Genomic DNA, 13,445 nt, shown 5'->3' on the forward strand with positions numbered 1-13,445 from the left:
CAACCGTCGGTCCATGCTGGCTGTCCTTACCTTAACCATCCAACCGTCGGTCCATGCTGGCTGTCCTTACCTTAACCATCCAACTGTCGGTCCATGCTGTGCTGGCTGTCCTTACCTTAACCATCCAACCTTCGGTCCATGCTGTGCTGGCTGTCCTTACCTTAACCATCCAACCTTCGGTCCATGCTGTGCTGGCTGTCCTTACCTTAACCATCCAACCTCTGGGCTGTGCTGGCTGTCCTTAACTTAACCATCCGACCGCCGGGCCGTGCTAGACACCAATATCACTAGCCGACAGCTAGACACCAATTTCCCTAGACAACTAGCCTACAGCTAGACACCAATTTCCCTAGACAACTAGCCTACAGCTAGACACCAATTTCCCTAGACAACTAGCCTACAGCTAGACACCAATTTCCCTAGACAACTAGCCTCCAGCTAGACACCAATTTCCCTAGACAACTAGCCTACAGCTAGACACCAATATCACTAGACAACTAGCCTACAGCTAGACACCAATTTCCCTAGACAACTAGCCTACAGCTAGACACCAATTTCCCTAGACAACTAGCCTACAGCTGGCTTCTTAAGGCTGATATGACAACGGCCAGTGACAGTGCAGGGCGCCAAATTCAAACAGAAATCTCAAAGTTAAAATTACTCAAACATGCAAGTATTTTACACCGTTTTAAAGATGAACTTGTTGTTAATCCCAGCACAGTGTCCGATTTCAAAAAAGGCTTTACAGCGAAAGCACACCAAACAATTGTTACATCACCACCAAGTCACAGAAAAATACAGCCATTTTTCCAGCCAAAGAGAGGAGTCACAAAAAGCAGAAAGAGAAAATTAATCACTAGCCTTTGATGATCTTCATCAGTTGACACTCATAGTACTTCATGTTACACAATACATGTATGTTTAGTCCGATAAAGTGCATATTTATATCCAAAAAGCTCAGTTTACATTGGCGTGTTACGTTCAGTATTGTTTTGCTTCCAAAACATCCAGTGATTTTGCAGAGAGCCACATCAATTTACAGAAATAATCATAATAAACATTGATAAAAGATACAAGTGTTAAACGTGGAATTTTAGATCCACTTCTCCTTAATGCAACCGCTGTGTCAGATTTCAGAAAGACTTTATGGAAAAAGCACACCATGCAATAATCTGGGTACGGTGCTCAGACACCAAAACAAGCCATACAGATTCCCGCCATGTTGTGGAGTCAGTAAAAGTCATAGCGTTATAAATATTCACTTACCTTTGATGATCTTCAACAGAATGCACTCCCAGGAATCCCAGTTCCACAATAAATGTTTGTTTTGTTCGATAAAGTCCATAATTTATGTCCAAATACCTCCTTTTTGTTTGCGCGTTTAGTTCACAAATCCAAATTCATGAGGCGCGATCACTAGGTCCAGACAAAGTCAAAAAAGTTCCGTTACAGTCCGTAGAAACATGTCAAACGATGTATAGAATCAATCTTCAGGATGTTTTTAACATAAATCTTCAATAATGTTCCAACCGGAGAATTCCTTTGTCTTTAGAAATGCAGTGGAACGCAGGTCGATCTCTCGGCCATGCACGTGACCAGCTCATGGCCTTCTGCCAGACCCCTTAGTCAAACAGCTCTCATTCGCCCCACCTCACAGTAGAAGCCTCAAACAAGGTTCTAAAGACTGTTGACATCTAATACAAGCCTTAGGAAGTGCAATCAGACCAAATTTACACTATCTTGGATAGGCAAAGAGTTGAAAACCTACAAGCCTCAGATTTCCCACTTCCTGGTTGGATTTGTTCTCAGGTTTTCGCCTGCCATATGAGTTCTGTTATACTCACAGACATCATTCAAACAGTTTTAGAAACGTCAGTGTTTTCTATCCATTACTACTAATAATATGCAAATCTTAGCTTCTGGGCCTGAGAAGCAGGCAGTTTACTCTGGGCATCTTATTCATCCAAGCTACTCAATACTGCCCCTAAGCCATAAGAAGCTAGACACCAATATCACTAGACAACTAGCCTACAGCTAGACACCAATATCACTAGACAACTAGCCTACAGCTAGACACCAATATCACTGGACAACTAGCCTACAGCTAGACACCAATATCACTGGACAACTAGTCTACAGCTAGACACCAATATCACTAGACAACTAGCCTACAGCTAGACACCAATATCACTAGACAACTAGCCTACAGCTAGACACCAATATCACTAGACAACTAGCCTACAGCTAGACACCAATATCACTAGACAACTAGCCTACAGCTAGACACCAATATCACTAGACAACTAGCCTACAGCTAGACACCAATATCACTAGACAACTAGCCTACAGCTAGACACCAATATCACTAGACAACTAGCCAACAGCTAGACACCAATATCACTAGACAACTAGCCTACAGCTAGAAACCAATATCACTAGACAACTAGCCTACAGCTGGACACCAATATCACTAGACAACTAGCCTACAGCTGGACACCAATATCACTAGACAACTAGCCTACAGCTAGACACCAATATCACTAGACACCAATATCACTAGAAAACTAGCCTACAGCTAGACACCAACATCACTAGACAACTAGCCTACAGCTAGACACCATCACTAGACAAGTAGCCTACAGCTAGACACCAATATCACTAGACAACTAGCCTACAGCTGGACACCAATATCACTAGACAACTAGCCAACAGCTAGACACCAATATCACTAGACAAGTAGCCTACAGCTAGACACCAACATCACTAGACATCTAGCCAACAGCTAGACACCAATATCACTAGACAACTAGCCTACAGCTAGACACCAATGCGCATCCAATATGTAATGACAGTAGGTCATATGTAATGACAGTAGGTCTATAAGGCAACTTTTTTGTTTAGAGGCATTTGATTTTGCAGTGACATTGGCCTACATTATTGAGGGTTTGTTGTTCCCATGAGAACTGTTTTCAATGGAGAAACAGAAACATGTTACGTAGCCATAGTAACACTGACAGGCCATTTCCAGACATATCCAGGATTCATACAGGCTTTTAAGTTCAATTTTCTAATTCAATTGTTAAATGCTTCATAATGACAAAACACTGATTCCGTAAGGAAAATTGTGTTTTTTATGTCATGATCTGCGAAGACTCCAAGCATTAACTCATGAATTATGGACAACTCATGAACTAGGGTGTAAAACATGTTTTGATTCAACTCCTGTATTATACTGAATGTAGGCTACCTGTTCTACTTGTGTTCATGCGTGTAATATTGCCTCTGCTGTGTGAGTGTAAGCTACCTGTTCTACTTGTGTTCATGCGTGTAATATTGCCTCTGCTGTGTGAGTGTAGGCTACCTGTTCTACTTGTGTTCATGCGTGTAATATTGCCTCTGCTGTGTGAGTGTAGGCTACCTGTTCTACTTGTGTTCATGCGTGTAATATTGCCTCTGCTGTGTGAGTGTAGGCTACCTGTTCTACTTGTGTTCATGCGTGTAATATTGCCTCTGCTGTGTGAGTGTAGGCTACCTGCCCCATTTCTGGGGTCCTGACTTTTCAGGCTAAAAACAAAGGTCAGTTTGTCATCAACTAAGGCCTAATCAATGGTAATCTGTTCATGTAGGCCTAATCAATGGTAATCTGTTCATGTAGGCCTAATCAATGGTAACCTGTTCATGTAGGCCTAATCAATGGTAACCTGTTCATGTAGGCCTAATCAATGGTAACCTGTTCATGTAGGCCTAATCAATGGTAACCTGTTCATGTAGGCCTAATCAATGGTAACCTGTTCATGTAGGCCTAATCAATGGTAACCTGTTCATGTAGGCCTAATCAATGGTAACCTGTTCATGTAGGCCTAATCAATGGTAACCTGTTCATGTAGGCCTAATCAATGGTAACCTGTTCATGTAGGCCTAAGCAATGGTAACCTGTTCATGTAGGCCTAATCAATGGTAACCTGTTCATGTAGGCCTAATCAATGGTAACCTGTTCATGTAGGCCTAATCAATGGTAACCTGTTCATGTAGGCCTAATCAATGGTAACCTGTTCATGTAGGCCTAATCAATGGTAACGTGTTCATGTAGGCCTAATCAATGGTAACCTGTTCATGTAGGCCTAATCAATGGTAACCTGTTCATGTAGGCCTAATCAATGGTAACCTGTTCATGTAGGCCTAATCAATGGTAACCTGTTCATGTAGGCCTAATCAATTGTAATCTATTCATGTAGGCCTCATCCATTCTGTTACCAACATGGGACTCTATTCAAGGTTGTTGTGAACAGAGATCGTCCAACCCTGAATAGCAGCCTCCTCCACTGTTTAAATGCCCAAACACACTGCCCATCAGGACACGCAGCCCTGTCAGCTCATCAACCACACTGTGTCTCTGGAGAAGGAAGGCTGCCCAACGTGCCTAGTCGTTCAAACCCCTATCTGCCCTGGCCACTGCGTCACCATGGTACAATGAACACAGTGGTTTAGTATCATCTGGTACTACACAGTGGTTTAGTATCATCTGGTTCTACACAGTGGGTTAGTATCATCTGGTACTATACAGTGGTTTAGTATCATCTGGTACTATACAGTGGGTTAGTATCATCTGGTACTACACAGTGGGTTAGTATCATCTGGTACTACACAGTGGGTTAGTATCATCTGGTACTACACAGTGGGTTAGTATCATCTGGTACTACACAGTGGGTTAGTATCATCTGAATGTACTATACAGTGGTTTAGTATCATCTGGTACTACACAGTGGGTTAGTATCATCTGGTACTATACAGTGGGTTAGTATCATCTGGTACTATACAGTGGGTTAGTATCATCTGGTACTATACAGTGGGTTAGTATCATCTGGTACTATACAGTGGGTTAGTATCATCTGAATGTGCTATACAGTGGGTTAGTATCATCTGGTACTATACAGTGGGTTAGTATCATCTGGTACTATACAGTGGGTTAGTATCATCTGGTACTATACAGTGGGTTAGTATCATCTGAATGTGCTATACAGTGGTTTAGTATCATCTGGTACTATACAGTGGGTTAGTATCATCTGAATGTGCTATACAGTGGGTTAGTATCATCTGAATGTGCTATACAGGGGGTTAGTATCATCTGAATGTGCTATACAGTGGTTTAGTATCATCTGAATGTGCTAAACAGTGGTTTAGTATCATCTGGTACTATACAGTGGTTTAGTATCATCTGGTACTATACAGTGGTTTAGTATCATCTGGTACTATACAGTGGGTTAGTATCATCTGGTACTATACAGTGGGTTAGTATCATCTGAATGTGCTATACAGTGGGTTAGTATCATCTGAATGTGCTATACAGTGGGTTAGTATCATCTGAATGTGCTATACAGTGGGTTAGTATCATCTGAATGTGCTATACAGTGGGTTAGTATCATCTGAATGTGCTATACAGTGGGTTAGTATCATCTGAATGTGCTATACAGTGGGTTAGTATCATCTGAATGTGCTATACAGTGGGTTAGTATCATCTGAATGTGCTATACAGTGGGTTAGTATCATCTGAATGTGCTATACAGTGGGTTAGTATCATCTGAATGTGCTATACAGTGGGTTAGTATCATCTGAATGTGCTATACAGTGGGTTAGTATCATCTGAATGTGCTATACAGTGGGTTAGTATCATCTGGTACTATACAGTGATTTAGTATCATCTGGTACTATACAGTGGTTTAGTATCATCTGGTACTATACAGTGGTTTAGTATCATCTGGTACTATACAGTGGTTTAGTATCATCTGAATGTGCTATACAGTGGTTTAGTATCATCTGAATGTGCTATACAGTGGTTTAGTATCATCTGAATGTGCTATACAGTGGGTTAGTATCATCTGAATGTGCTATACAGTGGGTTAGTATCATCTGGGACTATACAGTGGTTTAGTATCATCTGAATGTGCTATACAGTGGTTTAGTATCATCTGAATGTGCTATACAGTGGTTTAGTATCATCTGAATGTGCTATACAGTGGTTTAGTATCATCTGAATGTGCTATACAGTGGGTTAGTATCATCTGAATGTGCTATACAGTGGGTTAGTATCATCTGGTACTATACAGTGATTTAGTATCATCTGGTACTATACAGTGGTTTAGTATCATCTGGTACTATACAGTGGTTTAGTATCATCTGGTACTATACAGTGGTTTAGTATCATCTGAATGTGCTATACAGTGGTTTAGTATCATCTGAATGTGCTATACAGTGGTTTAGTATCATCTGAATGTGCTATACAGTGGGTTAGTATCATCTGAATGTGCTATACAATGGGTTAGTATCATCTGGGACTATACAGTGGTTTAGTATCATCTGAATGTGCTATACAGTGGTTTAGTATCATCTGAATGTGCTATACAGTGGTTTAGTATCATCTGGTGCTATACAGTGGGTTAGTATCATCTGAATGTGCTATACAGTGGGTTAGTATCTGAATGAGCTATACAGTGGGTTAGTCTCATCTGAATGTGCTATACAGTGGGTTAGTATCATCTGAATGTGCTATACAGTGGGTTAGTCTCATCTGAATGTGCTATACAGTGGGTTAGTCTCATCTGAATGTGCTATACAGTGGCCTAATTCGTGTAGGCCTAATCAATGGTAACCTGTTCGTGTAGGCCTAATCAATGGTAATCTGTTCGTGTAGGCCTAATCAATGGTAATCTGTTCGTGTAGGCCTAATCAATGGTAACCTGTTCGTGTAGGCCTAATCAATGGTAACCTGTTCGTGTAGGCCTAATCAATGGTAACCTGTTCATGTAGGCCTCATCCATTCTGTTACCAACATGGGACTCTATTCAAGGTTGTTGTGAACAGAGAGCGTCCAACCCTGAATAGCAGCCTCCTCCACTGTTTAAATGCCCAAACACACTGCCCATCAGGACACGCAGCCCTGTCAGCTCATCAACCACACTGTGTCTCTGGAGAAGGAAGGCTGCCCAACGTGCCTAGTCATTCAAACCCCTATCTGCCCTGGCCACTGCGTCACCATGGTACAATGAACACAGTGGTTTAGTATCATCTGAATGTGCTATACAGTGGGTTAGTATCATCTGAATGTGCTATACAGTGGGTTAGTATCATCTGGTACTATACAGTGATTTAGTATCATCTGAATGTGCTATACAGTGGGTTAGTATCATCTGAATGTGCTATACAGTGGGTTAGTATCATCTGAATGTGCTATACAGTGGGTTAGTATCATCTGAATGTGCTATACAGTGGTTTAGTATCATCTGAATGTGCTATACAGTGGTTTAGTATCATCTGAATGTGCTATACAGTGGTTTAGTATCATCTGAATGTGCTATACAGTGGGTTAGTATCATCTGAATGTGCTATACAGTGGGTTAGTATCATCTGAATGTGCTATACAGTGGGTTAGTATCATCTGAATGTGCTATACAGTGGGTTAGTATCATCTGAATGTGTTATACAGTGGGTTAGTATCATCTGAATGTGCTATACAGTGGGTTAGTATCATCTGAATGTGCTATACAGTGGTTTAGTATCATCTGAATGTGCTATACAGTGGTTTAGTATCATCTGAATGTGCTATACAGTGGGTTAGTATCATCTGAATGTGCTATACAGTGGGTTAGTATCATCTGAATGTGCTATACAGTGGGTTAGTATCATCTGAATGTGCTATACAGTGGGTTAGTATCATCTGAATGTGCTATACAGTGGGTTAGTATCATCTGAATGTGCTATACAGTGGGTTAGTATCATCTGAATGTGCTATACAGTGGGTTAGTATCATCTGAATGTGCTATACAGTGGGTTAGTATCATCTGAATGTGCTATACAGTGGGTTAGTATCATCTGAATGTGCTATACAGTGGGTTAGTATCATCTGAATGTGCTATACAGTGGGTTAGTATCATCTGAATGTGCTATACAGTGGGTTAGTATCATCTGAATGTGCTATACAGTGGGTTAGTATCATCTGAATGTGCTATACAGTGGGTTAGTATCATCTGAATGTGCTATACAGTGGGTTAGTATCATCTGAATGTGCTATACAGTGGGTTAGTATCATCTGAATGTGCTATACAGTGGGTTAGTATCATCTGAATGTGCTATACAGTGGGTTAGTATCATCTGAATGTGCTATACAGTGGGTTAGTATCATCTGAATGTGCTATACAGTGGGTTAGTATCATCTGAATGTGCTATACATCACACTCCTATGTAACGACATCACCCTCCTATGTAACGACATCACCCTCCTATGTAACGACATCACCCTCCTATGTAACGACATCACCCTCCTATGTAACGACATCACCCTCCTATGTAACGACATCACCCTCCTATGTAACGACATCACCCTCCTATGTAACGACATCACCCTCCTATGTAACGACATCACCCTCCTATGTAACGACATCACCCTCCTATGTAACGACATCACCCTCCCATGTAACGACATCACCCTCCCATGTAACGACATCACCCTCCCATGTAACGACATCACCCTCCCATGTAACGACATCACCCTCCCATGTAACGACATCACCCTCCCATGTAACGACATCACCCTCCCATGTAACGACATCACCCTCCCATGTAATGACATGTTATATTACACCCTCCTATGTAATGACATCACCCTCCTATGTAATGACATGTTATATTACACCCTCCTATGTAATGACATCACCCTCCTATGTAATGACATGTTATATTACACCCTCCTATGTAATGACATCACCCTCCTATGTAATGACATCACCCTCCCATGTAATGACATCACCCTCCCATGTAATGATATCACCCTCCTATGTAATGACATCACCCTCCTATGTAATGATATGTTATATTACACCCTCCTATGTAATGACATGTTATATTACACCCTCCTATGTAATGACATGTTATATTACACCCTCCTATGTAATGACATGTTATATTACACCCTCCTATGTAATGACATCACCCTCCTATGTAACGACATCACCCTCCTATGTAATGACATCACCCTCCTATGTAATGACATGTTATATTACACCCTCCTATGTAATGACATCACCCTCCTATGTAATGACATCACCCTCCTATGTAATGACATCACCCTCCTATGTAATGATATGTTATATTACACCCTCCTGTGTAATGACATTACATACATTACATTTAAGTCATTTAGCAGACGCTCTTATCCAGAGCGACTTACAAATGACATCACCCTCCTATGTAATGACATGTTATATTACACCCTCCTATGTAATGACATGTTATATTACACCCTCCTATGTAATGACATGTTATATTACACCCTCCTATGTAATGACATCACCCTCCTATGTAATGACATCACCCTCCTATGTAATGACATGTTATATTACACCCTCCTATGTAATGACATCACCCTCCTATGTAATGACATGTTATATTACACCCTCCTATGTAATGACATCACCCTCCTATGTAATGACATGTTATATTACACCCTCCTATGTAATGACATCACCCTCCTATGTAATGACATCACCCTCCTATGTAATGACATGTTATATTACACCCTCCTATGTAATGACATCACCCTCCTATGTAATGACATGTTATATTACACCCTCCTATGTAATGACATCACCCTCCTATGTAATGACATGTTATATTACTCAAACTGAACTCAAATTTCATTAGGTACTACAGACATGGGCTTGTAGGTTGTATTGTGAATGTACTTGTACTCCTATTGGGATCTGAATAAACTGGCTCTATCTCTGACCACTTTCAGTCTCCTCTTTTTAAAGGGACTCTGGGAGAGAATGGGAACAAAAGAGGAGAAAGAGCGATCTCAAATATCCACATGATCAATTTATTGAAGGAAAGAAGTCCATGTTATTATATATATATATTATAATAAAGCTGCAATACAAGCCCAACACACACAGCGCAATGCAGAATAGGGCTGTGTACAACACAGTATGTCATGTATTGTATATAAAAAAAGCAAGGCATGTACTCTTCACATTTTAACTACAACACTTAACAATACATTTTTTAACCCCCTTTTTCCTCCCCAATTTTGTGATATCCAATTGCGATCTTGTCTCGTTGCCTCTCCCGAGCCTGTTGGGGAGTTGCATCAAAGGCTCCTCCGAAACATGACCAGCCAAACCGCACTCCTTAACACCCGCAAGCTTAACCCGGAAGCTAGCTGCCCCAACGTGTCGGAGGAAACGCCGTCCACTGGAACCGGTCAGCTTGCAGGCGCCTGGGCCGCAAGGAGTCGCTAGAGCGTGATGAGCCAAGTAAATCCCCCTTGGTCAAACCCTCCCTTAACCCGGACAATGCTGGGAAAATTGTTTGTCGCGGCCGGTTATGGCACAGCCTGGAATCAAACCCGGGTCTGTAGTGACGACCACTGCGCCACTCGGGAGGCCCGTGATGGCATCTTTTTTAACAAAGAAAAGAACAAGGCCGCACACTGTTAAAGCTCCCAACAATGTTTCGATACGATAATTTTAACCAGGAGTTGATAGGAGTTATACATAGTGCAGGGAAGATTAGTGGTTAGAGTGTAGAGGTGGTAGGTACCCTAGTGGTTAGAGTGTAGAGGGGGCAGGGTAGCCTAGTGGTTAGAGTGTAGAGGGGGCAGGGTAGCCTAGTGGTTAGAGTGTAGAGGGGGCAGGGTAGCCTAGTGGTTAGAGTGTAGAGGTGGTAGGTACCCTAGTGGTTAGAGTGTAGAGGAGGCAGGGTAGCCTAGTGGTTAGAGTGTAGGGGCGGCAGGGTAGCCTAGTGGTTAGAGTGTAGAGGGGGCAGGGTAGCCTAGTGGTTAGAGTGTAGAGGGGGCAGGGTAGCATAGTGGTTAGAGTGTAGGGGCGGCAGGGTAGCATAGTGGTTAGAGTGTAGGGGCGGCAGGGTAGCCTAATGGTTAGAGCGTTGGACTAGTAACCGAAAGGTTTCATGTTCAAATCCCCCGAGCTGACAAGGTACAAATCTGTTGTTCTGCCCCTGAACAGGCAGTTAACCCACTGTTCCCAGGCCGTCATTGAAAATAAGAATTTGTTCTTAACTGACTTGCCTGGTTAAATAAAGGTAAAAATAAAAAATACAGATACAGTTCTTTTCCCTGCATCTGTCCTACCTGGAGCCTTCTACTACACTGTCAGTCATGGTCATAGTGTTGGTGACCTGACTCTGCTCCTCGGCACCCATGAGCTTGTTGACGCAGGGAAGGCCAGAGTGTCCTTCGCTCCCTTTCTCATGAACACATAGAGTAGGGGATCCACAAGGGGGCTGAATCTCTCAAAGAGCGTCCCAATCTCTACATTGTTATGGCCTGTTACCCCTGCTATCAGATATTGTATGATGAGGGGTAGGAACAGGACTGTGTAATTGCCCAGCACAAGGGCCAGGGTACCAATAATCCGTCTCTGTTCGACAGCTGGCACAGAGAGGGAGACGGACAGAGCTTTCAACGTGCCCACGAGGAAGAATATGAGCAATGGGAAGGGTATGAGGAGGGTAACTGCAAACAGAATCAGTTTCGTCCCGAAAGTCGGCGTGAGGTACAACATGGAGATTTGGATGAAAGGGATAACCCAGATAACGGAGGACATTATGAGCGAGTATTTGATGTTACGACGAAAACGGTACCAGAGAGGAAATGCAATCACAAGATATCTCTCCAGAGCAACACATACCATGAAACCAATGCTCGCACTGATACCAAAGAATTCAATAAATATTACAATCATATTCCAGGTACCAGACAGGTTGAATGGCCTCGTGCAGATCTGAATGAGATCTGCAATAAGAAGGTTGATAACATAGACTGGAGCGATGTGATCAGCTCTGATCAGGAAGTACATGGCATAAATGGACAGACAGATCAGAGGAAAACCGATGGAGAATGTTGTCCACTGTACGACGGTTTCAATGACGCTCCAATTGGACGGGATGTCGTCCGTGACATTGTAGAGGTTTGCTCCAGCCATCCTTGATGGTGCTTGTTGTTGCAGGAACTAGCGAATGGCAGGGTTCTTCAGATTCCAGATTCCAAGGTCCTTAATATCTTCCTGTGCGCCTACACACGGTGGGGGGGGAGTGAAATAGCTGGTGTTTTACTCTATAACATCTAAGATCCCAGTCATGATTCTTTAAAACAGGTCTAGTTTTGAGCTCAATTAATGCATCTTTACTCTAAATCTAAAAGCATTTCCCTTCCTTCTAAAGAAACAGGAAGTATGCTCAATATAGGTCTACGTTGTGCATATTTTTAGTGAAACTGAACATGTAATACAACAACGACCTGTCAAAGTGCAATGTCTATAGACATTAACATTCTTACTTTGTGTAAATGTCAGGATACCTTAAAACATCTCTTTTTATGCAATTAACTCATCAATTGAGCCGTTACCACATTTTTTAAATGAATATCATATGATAGAAAAAAACTAAGTCATCACTGTGTATTTCAGTGTTTAACACGTGAAGCACAAGAGCAGTTCAAATAGCCATTGAGCAACCATGTGGAATCTACAGTATTGTCTCACCTGGTGGTTCAATTAGATTAACAGGCGTTGGTCTTGTAGCCTATCAACTCAGCGTTGGTCTTGTAGCCTATCAACTCAGCGTTGGTCTTGTAGCCTATCAACTCAGCGTTGGTCTTGTAGCCTATCAACTCAGCGTTGGTCTTGTAGCCTATCAACTCAGCGTTGGTCTTGTAGCCTATCAACTCAGCGTTGGTCTTGTAGCCTATCAACTCAGCGTTGGTCTTGTAGCCTATCAACTCAGCGTTGGTCTTGTAGCCTATCAACTCAGCGTTGGTCTTGTAGCCTATCAACTCAGCGTTGGTCTTGTAGCCTATCAACTCAGCGTTGGTCTTGTAGCCTATCAACTCAGCGTTGGTCTTGTAGCCTATCAACTCAGCGTTGGTCTTGTAGCCTATCAACTCAGCGTTGGTCTTGTAGCCTATCAACTCACGTTGTCTTGTAGCCTATCAATTCAGCATTGGTCTTGTAGCCTATCAACTCAGCTGGTCTTGTAGCCTATCAACTCAGCGTTGGTCTTGTAGCCTATCAACTCAGCGTTGGTCTTGTAGCCTATCAACTCAGCGTTGGTCTTGTAGCCTATCAACTCAGCGTTGGTCTTGTAGCCTATCAACTCAGCGTTGGTCTTGTAGCCTATCAACTCAGCGTTGGTCTTGTAGCCTATCAACTCAACTAATTATCAGGAGGTGTAAATGCAAGTTAGAAACATTACATTTTGTTTTACAGCACAGATACAGATACTCACAGATACTCACAGATACAGCACATATACTCACAGATACAGATACAGCACAGATACTCACAGATACAGCACAGATACTCACAGATACAGCACAGATACTCACAGATACAGATTCAGCACAGATACTCACAGATACAGCACAGATACTCACAGAT

The 13,445-nt window shown here is 42.2% G+C and overlaps 1 protein-coding gene across 1 annotated transcript; it reads right to left on the reverse strand.

Moving 5' to 3' along the window:
* Positions 1-11,099: 11,099 nt before the first annotated feature.
* Positions 11,100-12,071, reverse strand: LOC135530877 (G-protein coupled receptor 4-like). The gene has a single exon (XM_064959048.1). The coding sequence runs from the start codon at positions 11,991-11,993 to the stop codon at positions 11,172-11,174; it is 822 nt and encodes a 273-aa protein (XP_064815120.1). The 5' UTR covers positions 11,994-12,071; the 3' UTR covers positions 11,100-11,171.
* Positions 12,072-13,445: the final 1,374 nt, after the last annotated feature.

Source organism: Oncorhynchus masou, unplaced genomic scaffold (assembly GCF_036934945.1).
Source record: "Oncorhynchus masou masou isolate Uvic2021 unplaced genomic scaffold, UVic_Omas_1.1 unplaced_scaffold_1448, whole genome shotgun sequence".
Classification (NCBI taxonomy): Eukaryota; Metazoa; Chordata; class Actinopteri; order Salmoniformes; family Salmonidae; genus Oncorhynchus; species Oncorhynchus masou.

Bases quoted from the DNA above. Each gene is read 5' to 3' on its own strand.
- LOC135530877 (XM_064959048.1), bottom strand. From the start codon at position 11,993: ATGGCTGGAGCAAACCTCTACAATGTCACGGACGACATCCCGTCCAAT.